The 14755-nt window shown below is 43.4% G+C and overlaps 1 protein-coding gene across 1 annotated transcript in view; it reads right to left on the bottom strand.

The window, feature by feature from the left end:
• Positions 1 to 616: 616 nt before the first annotated feature.
• The window catches only part of CD96 (CD96 molecule), a 28467-nt gene continuing 14328 nt past the window's right edge, over positions 617 to 14755 (bottom strand). The window contains exons 8-12 of the mRNA XM_083611625.1: positions 11103 to 11177; positions 8894 to 8983; positions 6396 to 6488; positions 3109 to 3232; positions 617 to 1690 (exon numbers count right to left, since the gene is read on the bottom strand). Of these exons, the coding sequence (XP_083467751.1) occupies positions 1519 to 1690; positions 3109 to 3232; positions 6396 to 6488; positions 8894 to 8983; positions 11103 to 11177 (554 nt within the window). The 3' untranslated portion in view covers positions 617 to 1518. The remainder of the gene's footprint in view (positions 1691 to 3108; positions 3233 to 6395; positions 6489 to 8893; positions 8984 to 11102; positions 11178 to 14755) is intronic.

Below are 14755 nucleotides of genomic sequence, written 5' to 3' on the forward strand. Positions count from 1 at the left end.
CCTCCCTCTGACCCTCTGGAATTGGAACACCAGTAACCCTGGAAGGCTCAGTATTCTGTGTCATTTGAAAATCTGAGCTATCTGACTGAATGTCTTTATGCAAACACTCATGGAGTCATGGAATTGTGGGGTTGGAAGGAGTCACGAGGATCATCTTGTCCAACCCCCTGCAATGCAAGAATCTTTCACCCAACCAACGTGCAGCTTGAGCCCAGGGATTAAGTGTTTCATGCTCTACCGACTGAGCTATCCAGACTCAAAATATGATTAAAATTAAACTGGCAGCTGCTTTCACATTTCCTTAAAAACAAATCACTAAACCATTTCAGGGTGAGCCTCCTAAATAAAATCAGGTAATCTATCCATCTGCAAGACTTCCTAACAGCATAAGCCTAATCGTGTCAGAAGTCAGTCCTATTGAATTCAATGAGCCTTACTCCCAGGTAGGTGAGATGAGGATCGCAAACTCAGTATGACTTTCCACCTTATAGCAAACATACATGAACTGTGGTTAGGAGGAAAAGAATAAATCCATTAATATTTAGTACTCATTTAATTTTATTTTAAATTGTATTTTTAAATTATGATAATAAACTTAGCAATCACGAGATTTGCAAACCATTTGGCAAATATTTTATTTGCATCCTACTATCAGAGCTTTTCAGATATGAAGTTCACAAAATACTAGCTACTGTTCACAGAAAATCAGAGGCAAATTCTGGTATGGATATTGTTCATCTTTGGTTTAAATTCGTACATTAAAAAAAGAAAAAGGAAAAAAAGGAAAAATGTCAAGTACTCAGCCTTATCTCTGTTTATATCCACAAATCACTTATTTTGAAACATATTGCATATTAGCAGATTTAGCAGCTGTTTATATTCTGGGTTATGGCCATATTATGGGAAACATTTTATATGCAAAAATTAAGCCTACAGAGCCACCTTCTGGTCCTACATGGTTACTACAGCATTATTTTTTAGCCGTTTATTATCCTAAAGTGCCTTTAAAAACATACACAAGACAGTGTTTGGAAAATCAAAATACAAGGGTAATTTAATATTGCACGAAAACTATATTAAAAATCTGATTCCCAAATGCCTCAGAGATAATTATGGCATTTTCCAAATCATGGGACAAACAAGAAGGAAGAATAAATATGTATCTGCCCAACCTTCATTTGTTTCCCTCCCCCTTTTCTTAATGGCATCTCAAAATCACAAGGCAAGCTTAGAGATAAGGAGATCTGGAAATCACCAGGCAATGATTTCATTCAAATTCTGATGTTAGCGCTTTTCAGAGACGCTGCCTTTACTACGCACTGAATCCAGACAAAGTAGAATGGATATGATATGGATGGTACACATAGCTCTGATTTATACTTGACTTCCTGCAACACAACCACTTCATGGTTCCTCCACAAGCTGCTCAACATTTGCATTATTTTCTGACCACATAGTTATGCTATATTGCAGCTTTCGCATCCATGCAGGTTTAAGCAGTCTAAATTTCCATGTGGCTCACTGCCACTGTATGCCTGTGAGGTTCATACAATAAAGACTCGGATTATCCTGGAAGGCTTCAGGCCCATTTTCTTGTTCATTGCACGATGAGTACATTCCCTCTAATTCTTGAATAGAGGTGTATTTAACTGGAGGAGGAGGTGGCTTGAAAGACGGCGGTCTGTTCAGACTAAAATGAAAAAACAACACCCGGTGTATTTAAAAAGAATACTCAGCAAAACACAACAGCAACACACAATAAAATGGTAGGGAAGGTAAACAAAATTAAGAAGTCATCGTTCTGAGGAGAAAACGGCCTCATACATAAAGTTTCTGGACAATATACAAGAGCAGCCCCACATAGAGCAGATTACAGCAATCTAGTTTTGAGGTTGCCAATGAATGGACTACATTAGCCAGACTACTCCAGTCCAGAGATGGGTATAGACCATGCTGATAATCCTAACCACAAAGGTCACTTAGGTCTCTGATGGCAAAGGTGCATTGAAGGCTACCCCCAAGTTATGCATGTGCTCCTTCAGAGAGCGTGCAAGCCTCGGTCCAGTATATCTGAAGGAGCATCTCCACTCCCATTGTTCTACCCAGACACTGAGGTCCAACGCCGAGGGCCTTCTGGTGGTTCCCTCACTGCGAGAAGCCAGGTTACAGGGAACCAGGCAGAGGGCCTTCTCGGTAGTGGCACCCGCCCTGTGGAACGCCCACCCACCAGATGTCAAAGAGAACAACAACTACCAGACTTTTAGAAGACATCTGAAGGCAGCCCTGTTTAGGGAAGCTTTTAATGTTTGACACATTACTGCATTTTAATATTTTGTTGGAAGCCGCCCAGAGTGGCTGGGGCAGCCCAGCCAGATGGGCGGGGTATAAATAATAAATAATAAATAATAAATAATAAATAATAAATAATAAATAATAAATAATAAATAATAAATAATAAATAATAAATAATAAATCATTATTATCAAGAACAAGCAAATCTGTTAAATTAGCCAAGGTTTTTACACAGCACCACTCTTGTTGTATTCCAGTTCTTTAATGTGATGCGGCCCCCAAGTGGGGCAAGTCAATGTGATGCCTTGAAATGTTGCTGGATTCCACTCCCATCAGCCTCAGCCTAAATGGCCAATGTTGATGGGAGTTGTAGTCCAGCAATGTTGAAGAAGGGTGCCATCTTGGCTACCCTGCATTATGCAAATCAGTGAAGATGCACTGAACATGCTCAAGTCCCACTGTGGTCAATGGGGCTCAGCAACTGCAATTTCAAGTATACTAAATTACTGTACACACCATCCTAATCAGATTACAAATCGCAGGCATGCATGAAGCTGCTTTATATTGAGTCAGACCATTGGCCCATTTACCTTATTGTCCACCGTGACTGCCACCATTACCCCAGGTTTTTGAGACAGGGGTCTTTCTCAGCCCTTCCTGGAGAGGCTGGGGACTGAACCTGGGAGCTTTTCCATGCAAAACAGTTGTTCGGCCACTGAGCTATGGCCCTTTCCAAGTGCTTTCATTGGGGATTTATTTCACAACAGCACATTTTTTACTAGCATGCAAATTGCCAGGAGGGCATGTACTACTTACATTTCTCTTTGATACTGACACCATTTTCTGACTCCCAGAATGAATAAGCATGTGCATAAGAGAAGCAGAACGGCTACAACTGCTGGCCAGGGGAAGGAAGTCTTTCCTGGACTAGTTGCAGTACCTGAAAAAAGAACCCCAGCTATCATAGGCAAAAACAATACAACTTCAAACAGCTGCTTTCTCCTCCCCCATTTCTAAACCAAGGGCTGATTCAGACAATACATTTTTCTTGTCAACATGTGAGTTGTACCTGGTAGTCACAATGAGAAACAAATTGTGTGAAATTGCTGCTTGCAAGTAAAGCAGCAGTGCTTGTTCACAGCAGCTGGTAACTGAGGGGCTATGATTCTGAGGTTCCTCTAGTGGAGCTGTTAATTGAACATTCATCCTGATTTGATTGCACAATGCATTCATGGCGGTTATGCAATGTCCACTATTTAATGAGCATTCCTTCTGATGTGTTTGTGCAGAGGCCATACGACTTCCCGTCAACCAACCACTATCTATTTCTAATGCATCTCCCTGTCACTTTCCTTATAGCAAAATGCCTGGGTGTTTCTTTTTTAAAGCAGATTTGTTGTGATAGGGTACTTTAATCCTTTTTAATTTCACAAATCTGCATTTTTGGTATGCAAACGAATCCCTCCCACGAAACAGTGACAGTCTGGAGGCGACCCTGGAAGCTGCGACAGCCATATCTGTTTTTGACTGATTGACACATTAATACACATCTCAGTCATTGCAGCTTTGGAAAGGTAGAAGTGCCAGTTAGCTTTGTGAAACAGAAGCTTGAGACATATGGTTGTCTGAAGTACTGTCAAGATCAAGGAAGCCTTACCCTGACTGGTACAGGCTCTCCAAGATTTCAGACAGGGGTCTCTCCCAGCCATATCTGGAGATGTTCGGGATTGAACCTGCAACCTTATGGGTGCAAAGCAGATGCTCTTCCTTTGAGCTTTGTCCTTTTCGTCCCATCACCTTTTGTGATAGGACAAAAGGTTCTGCTTCTAAGCAGGCAAACCATCCCCAATGGTTTGCAGTTTCACAGTCAAAACCAGCATCTTGCAGCATGCCTAGCAAGCAATAAAAAGTAGCTCTGAGCTCTGAGCAACTAGTTCCCACTCAGGATGTGAGTAGCCACATCCTGCAGTTTCAGTCTTTCAGGGCAACTGCATGTATGTCACATCTATGTCAATAGAAGCATTTGGAGGGAGCTGTTCAAGTGCTCCTTTGCCTGTTGTCCTCTGACAAGGGGAAAATAGAGGCTTTTGCTTATCTCTGCTCTGCTCTAACCTATATTTTTGGTGTTGCCCTTTCTGCCCACACAGAAATTCTCAGATTGGTCTCTGAGGAGTGAATGGTGCAAAGGGAAGAGCAAAGAACAGGAAGCCTAATTTAGTTTTGTATGACTGCTCAGGTGGTTATAAATGGCATTGTGAGACACTGACATATGCAAACTAGTGGCTGTTACTTCGAGCAAAAGGAAATGAGGCAAATGTAAGATGTTTCTCTGGAGCACGTACCATGGCATAATGGTCACTGAGGATTTTTAATTTGAGTCAAAATAAGAAAATCAAACACATGCTCATGTCTCAAATTGTCTGTCGGTTCACCGGATGTATGTTTCAGCCTTATGAAATTGCTCTTGGCGGATATGCTTAGAGTTGCTCTGTGCCACTTTTAGGGCTTATTTGATTGCATTCACTGGCTTTTGTTAGGCTGTTTTATTTGTTTTTGTTCCGAGTACATTGTTGTATTACAATTCAAAAATATCACAAAAGCTGTACAATGTACACACACATACATAATTGGTATGCATTAAAAAGAACTGACCAAGAATAGCACATGTTTCCTGATTAAGAAAGGGCAATTTATGCACAGATTTATATCTACAAAGAGCAATTTTTGCATGAGATTCTGTGCTACTCATTTTTCTGCATGTGCTCTGTGACAGATTAGGTCTCCCAATTAAAAAAAAACTCATAAGGAGCACCCACTGCTCCTGTACCACATACACAGTCCCAAGTGAATGGTTAGTACTGGTGGTGTTCAAACAGCCCACTCCATGCAGACATCTAATATGTGGCTGCACCTCCAATAGTGTACAGTCTGCTGGCACCATCACCCTCTGATGTCCATGTGTGACATTTGAAAGAAAGCCAGCCAACGTATGTACAACTGTAAAGCATGGGCTCGCCATCCAGTCAGCTGTCCTGTGAACAGTTTTTAACTGAATGGAGAGCCCATGAGCTATACTCATGTGGGCTCCCGTTTCAAACTCTATGCTGAGCATGTGGACAAGGAAGTAAAAAAAAAAGGGGAAAAAAGGGGTAAAGGAGCCCTGGATGGTTAAGTCCAGTCAAAGGCGACTATGGGGTTGTGGCTCTCATCTCTCTTTCAGGCTGAGGGAGCCGGCGTTTGTCCACAGACAGCTTTCCAGGTCATGTGGAAAGTCCAGGTCATGACTAAACTGCTTCTGGTGCAACGGAACACCGTGACGACAACCAGAGCACATGGAAATGCTGTTTACCTTCCCACCACAGTGGTACCTATTTCTCTACTTGCACTGGTGTGCTTTCAAGCTGCTAGGTTGGCAGGAGCTGGGACAGAACAATGGAAGCTCACCCCGTCAGTGGGATTTGAGCCTTCTGATCAGCAAGCCCAAGAGGCTCAGTGGTTTAGACCACAACGCTACCTGCATCCCAGATAAAGAAGATAGGAATATGGAACCCATGGTACTGGAGGTGGAGACACCAGGCTCAACCTGGTCCTCCCTCCACTCATTGCATGTATGCATAGAAAAGGCCATTTGAATGCTCTTACTGCTAGATTTAATGGTGTTGTGGTGGAGAGCCAGTATGGTGTAATGGTTAGAGTGTTGGACTAGGACCTGGGAGACCAGAGTTCAAATCCCCACTCAACCATGGGTGACCTCAGGCCAGTCACCATCTCCTAGCCTAACCTACCTCACAGGGTTTTTGTGAGGATGCAATGGGGAGGAGAAGAACCATGTACACCACCTAGAGATCCTTGGAAGATAAAGGTAATAGATAGATAGATGATAGATAGATAGATAGATAGATAGATAGATAGATAGATGATAGATAGATAGATGATAGACAGATACAATCATTATCATCAAGGGTTGAAGGGTCGGATTTAAACATGAATCCCCTTCATATAATTCTCTCACCTAAGAGATACATGTTACCAGAACCAGCACTGGAAAACCTACTAGATCTGGGCCCAAATGAAGTAGGTTTAAAAAAGAAACAGTAACTCACCTGTGCTTTTAAACTGGTCCTTTATTGTGGATGAATTATCATGGCTAGTCAGAGGGGTTTCTTCAGTCACTCTTCTGGTGGAGTTAAGATCACCTTAAAAAAACAAAAACCCAGTGATCCCCACATGATATGTTACAGAAACTTTAAATTCCTATTCTGAAATGTTAACCATCTTAGCCTTTTGTTTATCTTGATGATAAAATTGTAGCCAACTAGATAATTTCCACCTTGAAAAGGGCTGAAACTGGCATCAACATAAATAAAACAATCTTAAAAGCTCAACCACACCCCAATGGGTTATAATTAAGGGCTAATTTGTTTTGTTTCAGGCACTTAAATTCAGTAATGCACACACACAAAAAGCATGGAAATGGTAAGTTAAGGTACCTGCCTTAACTTTTGTACACGTAAGCATTAGCGCATTCTCTAGCTGCACATTTTGTGCTCACTTGTGCCTGAACCTTCATATATCCAAATGCATATGATGCCATGCAATTAATTTTTATGTATATGCTTGCTCATACACAAAGGGAGACCCATAATGAGCACCCAGTGCCCCTGTACCAGGTAAACACTTCCAAATCAATGGATAGTACTAGAGGTGTTCAGGTGACCCCTTTCATGTGTACAACTAATGCATTCCCTCTTCTTCTTTCTTCTTCTTTGGCGATCACTTGTAGCTGAGTAAGATTGTCTTCCATGAACACGGTTTTAGCAGTGAGTCCATAAGTGACTGTGGAGGCCAGTTCTGGATCCACACGTCCTTCCACAGTGGGGTCATAGGTTTCTAGGTGGGAGTTGATCCTGGTGAAGGTTTGCCAAGCGTGCCTTCCTCTTAGCACCTTTCTCCCTTTCATCCTGAGTTTGAGCATCTTCAAAGTCCATGACACCTTTGGTAAAGGCTGTTCTCCAAATGGAGCACTCACAGGCCAGTGTTTCCCGGCCAGTTATCAGTGTTTATACTACATTTCCCCCCAATTTGCCTTGAGAGAGTCTTTAAACCTCTTTTGTTGACCACCAGCATTACGCTTTCCATTTTTAAGCTTGGAATAGAGTAGTTGCTTTGGAAAATGATACTCAGGCACCTGCACAACATGACCAGTCCAATGAAGTTGATGTTGAAGAATCATTTGCTTTGACACTGGTGATCTTTGCTTCTTCCACTTCTCTTGCACCCTGCAAGGTTGGAGGATGGATGGCGGCTAACTGATTGAGGTTGAATCCTGACAAGACAGAAGTACTGTTTTGGGGGGACAGGAGGCGAGTAGGTGTGGAGGACTCCCTGGTCCCTGAGGGACCAGGTGCACAGCCTGGGAATCATTTTGGACTCGCAGCTGTCCATGGAGGCACAGGTCAATTCTGTGTTCAGAGCAGCTGTTTACCAGCTCCATCTGGTGCGCAGGCTGAGACCCTATCTGCCCGCAGACTGTCTCGCCAGAGTGGTGCATGCTCTAGTTATCTCCCGCTTGGACTACTGCAATGCGCTCTACATGAGGCTACCTTTGAAGGTGACCCAGAAACTACAACTAATCCAGAATGCGGCAGCTAAACTGGTGGCTGGGAGCGGCCACCGAGACCATATAACACTGGTCCTGAAAGACCTACATTGGCTCCCAGTATGTTTCTGAGCACATTTCAAAGTGTTGATTCTGACCTTTAAAGCCCTAAACAGCCTCAGACCCAGTATACCTGAAGGAGCATCTCCACCCCATCATTCAGCCTGGACACTGAGGTCCAGCGCCGAGGGCCTTCAGGCAGTTCCCTCACTGCGAGAAGTGAAGTTACAAGGAACTAAGCAGAGAGCCTTCTCAGTAGTGGCACCCGCCCTGTGGAACACCCTCCCACCAGATGTCAAAGGAAAAAGCAACTACCAGTCTTTTAGAAGACATCTGAAGGCAGCCCTGTTTAGGGAAGCTTTTAATATCTGAAGGACTATTGTATTTTAATATTTTGTTGCCAGCCGCCCAGAGTGGCTGGGGAAACCCAGCCAGATGGGCGGGGTATAAATAAATAAATAAATAAATAAATAAATAAATAAATAATTTTCTAATGTCCACAGGTGACATCTGATGGGGACTCCAAACATATCCAGCTGTACACACATCAGCTCCACCCAATACACAGCCCTGTTTGTGAACCATTCTCAATGTAGAGCCGATACGTACATATCTGTACTCTTGAGGGCTCCCACTTCAAACATGGTGCTGAATATATGGACAGTGAGGGAAGGGTTGCTGTGACACCGGAGGGAGAGACACCAGGCACACCTGGTTCCTCCAACACACATTTGCTGTATTCGGAGAGAAGGTCATTTGAACATCCCTACTGCCATAATCGATCGTTATGATCATGGAGATTTAGGGAGGGGGAATTTAAGCATGAATCACCTTCCTTTATTCCTACACCTCCACCCAAGAGATCAATGGAAAGATTTCTAGATCAGGATCAAAAAGAAATGTTTGCAGCAGGATACATCTGAAAGAGAAACAGTAACTCACCTGTATTATTAAACCAGTCCTTCCCAGTGGATGAAAGATCAAGTGTAGTCAGTGTGGTTACTTCCGGCTCTCTGCTGGTGGATAGATTCCCTTTAAAAACAAATCCAAACCAACACCCCCAACATGATATATATTATACTGGCTTGATTTCCGTGTTCTGAAATTGTAACAATCTTAGCACCATTATTTATTTATATGATAAAAAATTAGCCAACTAGATATTTCAGTTTTGTAAAAGGGCTGCTGTTGGCATCAACATCAAGCAAAACGAAAACATTGGTTAAATGATGAACTAGTGAGTGTAAGATGTCACTCACTGTGTTGTATCTCAGGGTTGCCATATTTTAAAGCGTGAAAATAAAGACACAAAAGTTGTTGAGTTTTGTTTTGTTTTGCCAAAGTTGTTGCGCTTTGGGCAAAATTGAAAAAAAATAATATTTTTGAGATATTTTTAAGAAAAATCAGCAAAAAAAAGGACATAGGTTGCCATACATCCAGATTTCCCCAGATATTTTTTGCCAATTTCTGACCACACACTGCTTCCGACTGCAGTATTCCGGTAAGCCCGGGAAATTCCAGACATATGACAACGCTATGAGCAGAAGTGATGGTACATGGTGGCTTTAATTATACATGTTTACAATTAAACTGCATACACACAGAGATTTTTGAATATAACAAAAGCAAAAAAGCAAAACAGAAAAGTAAATAATGTTCTAGCATTCCTCTGCACATGTCATAAATATATGTGGACATATCTTCACTTAGCCCCATATCTGAAAATAACCTTTGTTGTCTGGGCAATTTAAGACATTGTGGAACAGGACGAGGGAGGAAATCTGTGAGAACTGTCCCTCCTTTCCCCAGATTTCCATTATAATATCCAAAGCTTCTCCCCCCGTGGTGAGGGCATTGAGTTCCCTCAGAATCTGCAGCTCTTGCACCTCTGCATTGGGGAGATTTGAGCGAATTTAATTTCTTTTCCAGTGATCTATTGCAGCCCATGTATTTGGGTGGGTGGGTGAAGGAGGAAAATGGTATTCTTGTCAGACCCTTGCCCTCCACACTTCATCCGACACTTCTCACTTGTGTAGGAAACAGTTTGGGAGCGAGCGATCAATATTAGTTTGTTGGATCCTAATTGCGTGTTATGTATGTGAACTTTTAAGCAGAATGACTTGCCACAGGGAATAGCTTTTCGCAGCTTGTAAGTCAAGCAAGCATCCGCAGCCTGAAAGAGGAGCAGCTTGCTAAGCGTGTTAGACATGAGAAATGATTGTGTTAAGAGAATTGTAATTGTGAATAGCAAGCACTAAGCCTTAGGCCACTGGTTAGAGTCTTCCCGGATTAATGACTGGGAGCCTTTTTCCAGGCAGCAAGACATGCCAACATTTCAGTCGGAGCAATATGGTACATCTGGGGGGGAAATCTAGCACGGGTTGAACTATTCAGTCTCTATGGGAAGGGCAACAGAGGGCTCAGAGTGTGGGTGAGCCCAGAGTAGAAGGCAGAGGTGTAGTGGGACAGAGACAGGCATGGATGTGCTCCTGCCACTTAATCCACAGCAGGGAGGAGGATATAACCTTCTGCGTGCCAAATAAATGAGCTTTTATCAAAGAGAAAGCCACCTGATAAGGTAAGCAGAAGAAGGGGTTGGTTGTATCTGCATGCCCAGCTAAGGGTTATATTGCCACATTTAGTTTGATAAAAAAATAATAATCCCAAATTCCCTGTCTTATGGACAACCAAAACGTCACAAAATAGTGAGCAAGCTCTATCATCTTTCTTCGATCGTACAGTCGTACCTTGGTTCTCAAACGCCTTCTGACTCGAACGTTTTGGCTCCGGAATGCTGCAAACCCGGAAGTGAGTGTTCCGGTTTATGAACTTTTTTGGGAAGCTGAACGTCCGACGTGGCTTCTATGGCTTCCGATTGAGTGCAGGAAGCTCCTGCAGCCAATTGGAAGCCACGTCTTGGTTTTTAAACGTTTTCAGAAGTCGAACGGACTTCCGGAATGGATTCCATTCGAGAACCAAGGTATGACTGTATATGCAAAGGGATAGTTTGCATTCCTCTTCACTTCTGGATCTTTCATTGAAGCTAACTTCCCTCTCCCCCCCCCCCGCCAAACCAAAACAACTGGTCTCTGTTGGGCAATGGGTCAGCGCATCTGGCTGTTAACATAAAAAGCTACTATAGGCTACTTACTTTGCGGCACTGCAGAGTAACTGGAGATCTTAGTAATGGTGTTATCTTGCAGGTTTTTAGTCGAAAGCCCGGGCTCTGTGGAAAACAAAGTGTCTTTAAGGTCCTTGTTCAAAGTGTTGCATCAATGCTTTGTTGAAGAGATTTCCCATGGGATAGGTCGCAACGCTAGTGAGAAACCTTCATTTTGTGGGGATACAAATGTTCATTCATTTGAACAACATATGGACATGAAGTGTGGCTCAAGTGGGGTGTGTGTGCTGTGCATAGCAACACCAATGCCATGTTGCTGCCACCTCCATCTCTGAAGGGGTATTCTTCCTGCATTTGGAAAGCGGACTTAGAATCTTCCACATAAACAGCGGGACATACTTAAAATCTTCCTGAGCTTCCCTTTAGCCTCCTTGCCTCCCCCCCCTTCTTCTGGCTTCTTCCCCATTTCTCCCTCCTCCTCCCTTCTACTGTAGGTTCCAGTGCTTTTGTCCCCTTAAAAAATATTTAGGGCGACTCTCATTTTGACTCAAGAAAACCACCAATTTATAGTTCAAATCAGGAAAAATAAAAATAGTAAATGGACATTGTGGGTAGCAACGGAACTTATGATTCACCGTGCTAGAGAAGAATCTAATTTTTTAATTTTTTTTTAGTTTTTACTCCCATTAGATTCACAAAATGTTTAGGGGTACACGTACCCCTGTGCCCCCCCCGAAAAAAATGCACTGGTAGGTTCCCTCCCTTTCCCCCGGCCATAGCTTTCTCAATACCTCTTGCCCAAATTTTACAGAGTCCATGTTTTGAAGGATGAAACATTTCAAAGTCTTATTTCAGACATTTCTATGGGAAGAGGTCAATCATCCTTGACATCTATCTGGGTTTGGGGAGAAAAGAAACTGGCTCTTTGACACTGGCTACAAGCCTGAGAAGGAGAAATGTACAGTGATTAACACTCCGTGTCAAAGTGTCTCTTAGTGCCTGGCGCACAAAGGATGTTCCTATGGAAGCTAAGCACCGAACAGCTGTCATTCGGATTATCTCACTGAGCAAAGTTGAATGGAAAACTTTTACAGTGAAAAGAAGAAGGCAAAGGGAAGTTACAGCTTTATTAAGGCAAGCAGGGGATTTGTCAGACAGCAAGAGCAACAAAAGCACTTTGCAACCAACATGACATTTATGAACCATGACATGGGACGTCTAAGGAAGTCGAGTGCCCTGTTCAATTCGGCAGCAGAGATATTCCACGCACGCAGTACAGATAGTCATGTTGAGCAGTGCCAATCAATGAAGTGAATAAAGAAGGACTTCCGCAAGTGTTTTCTCATATAACATTGCTGCATACAAAAAAGGAGGCTGTATCAGGGCCCCCTACACATCAGCTAGATAAGAGAGCAGACTTGAAAGCAATTGAGTTTGTATTCAGGTTCATGTTTTTAAAAGGCAAGTACATGTTGACATTTCAAAGGAGCATAGGAATCTGTTTTATACTGGATAAGGATCCCTCCTTGTTGTCCTTCCACTGGCAGGTGAAGACTTTCTTGTTCCAACAGGCTTTTGGGAACTGCCTGCTTTTATTGAAAGAGCTAGTGCCATGCTGTTTTTATTGGAATTATTGGTATGTTTTTAGCATATTTTACACACACACACACACACACACAGAGAGAGAGAATATATATATAATTGGTTTTTAATGATTGCTTTTTCTATGTTTTTAGTGCTTCTTATTTTTATTGCAATCCATTCTGAGTCCCACCAAGGAGAAAAGGTGGAGTATAAATATATAAGTGCATTGGGCCATCTCAGGAGCTGGAGCCAAGCAATCAAAGCACAACATGGTTTCAGTGAAATCAATCCCTTATTCAAGAAACCAAAACAGCGCAGAGCTAGTGATCCCAGCAACCCTTCCCTTGTTGCTCCAACAAGGCAGTTGCAAGGCTGAAGGTCCCCACCTTCCCATCACTTCCTAAGGCTCCTCTTCTCCAGGGTCTTTCCCAAGCAGTCATAAACTGTGCCTGCACACAACCCCCCTCCGTTCTGCCTTCTTCATTTCTTTGAGTTCTAGGAAACTGGTGGGGTGGGGGGAGAGAGAGAGACAGAGCTGGTCGCAACAGGAGGGGGAAACTGCCTGGGTTCTTCAGCAGCCTGCCTCTCTGTCTCCTGACCCCACTCCCCTCTAGCCTCTGCTTCTGCCTCAGAGTCTGAACTGCCCTCTGCCACAGCCTCTTCCTGCTCACCAAATCTTGTTACCGCTTCTGCTTCTGACACCTTCTCCTCCCAGTCTGCTCCTTCTTCTCCCTCTGACCACTCATGGTCATTCTGCCACCACTCCCCTGGCTCTGAGCCTTCTTCCCCTAGGGGTGCCCTTGGGGGTTCCGCAGCTGATGCCTCCCGCCACTCCTCAGCATCCAGCCAGTCCATGACAATCCATGTAGCTCAGTAGATGGGTGTCAGACATTCAGCGACATTCTTGGGTTTTAGACAATGTATCTTCCCCATCCTATCTTGAGATGTCAAGTATCAAACCTGGAACCTTCTCTGTGGAAAGCAGATACTCTACCACTGAGCTACATCCCAAACCCTGGCACCGATGATCACTTTCTCACAGGCATTTGTGAAAGAACTTAAGAAATAATTTAGAAAAGGTTAGTTTGGCGACAAATGCGGCCGCAAGAAAACAAGCTCAGGAGTAGGTGAACCTGAACTAAAAAAAGAAAAGGAGAAACAGCCGACTGCTGCCCTTTGTCAGATGTATGAAATCCCATCATGATGCTATGCTGTGCCTGTCCTACAAGGAAATCTGAGCCAGCTCAAGACAAATGTTCAGCAAACAGCTGACTTGGTGCTCCATCTGGACCTCGGCAGCTCCTAATGTAATTTCACATGTGCACAATGGCTCCCAGGAGAGATGGATTCAGAGAATATTTTAAGAATCTCTCAGATTGCATTCCCTTTTGGGCTGCATCACTTGGCTATGATGAAGTCACTTCACTGCCGGTGCCTTGTCTGCTTATTTTACGAGGTGGACTTAAATATGTATATTAGAGATTTGGCAAATAAAAATGCTGCAGATGAACAGAGGAAGCGGGTTAGTCTTTTGCCAAGTGACTTGGCCAGGGAAGGCAAAATGAAGAGAAAAACAAAGGAGAGGACACAAAACCACCCTATAAGAACTTGGAGAAACACACACATAGATTTTATGCTGCTTCATGTTCCCCTCTCTCCTTCTCTACCTTGAAAGATCACATTCCTATATGTAGGAGCAGATGGGGGAATATAAGGAAAAGGGAGATGGTGGTTGAGAAGATTTGGCAGTGGTGGTAGATTAGCACAGGGATGGGGAAACTCAGGCCTGAGGGTTGAATGCAGCTTTCCAGGCTTCTCTATATGTCTCCCAGAATCCTCCCCAAACCATACCCCCGTCTGCCCAGACCAAACTCCTGCTTTCCACACTCATTGCCTGGCTAGATTGCATCTTTGAACTTTGCTCATGCTTCCTGTTTGCCTGGATGGGGGATGGAGAGAGGTATGCGAGTCAATCAATATTTTGCTTCTGGCCCCTGCCCACCACTGACCTGTGGCTGCCTGTTGGGAGGTTGGCTAGAAAGGAACTGCAGCTGTTTGGCTGGAAAGAGGTCCTCAACCCGAGATCAGAACATTCTCCC

The sequence above is a fragment of the Podarcis filfolensis genome (genome assembly GCF_964270895.1).
Source record: "Podarcis filfolensis genome assembly, chromosome: 4".
Classification (NCBI taxonomy): Eukaryota; Metazoa; Chordata; class Lepidosauria; order Squamata; family Lacertidae; genus Podarcis; species Podarcis filfolensis.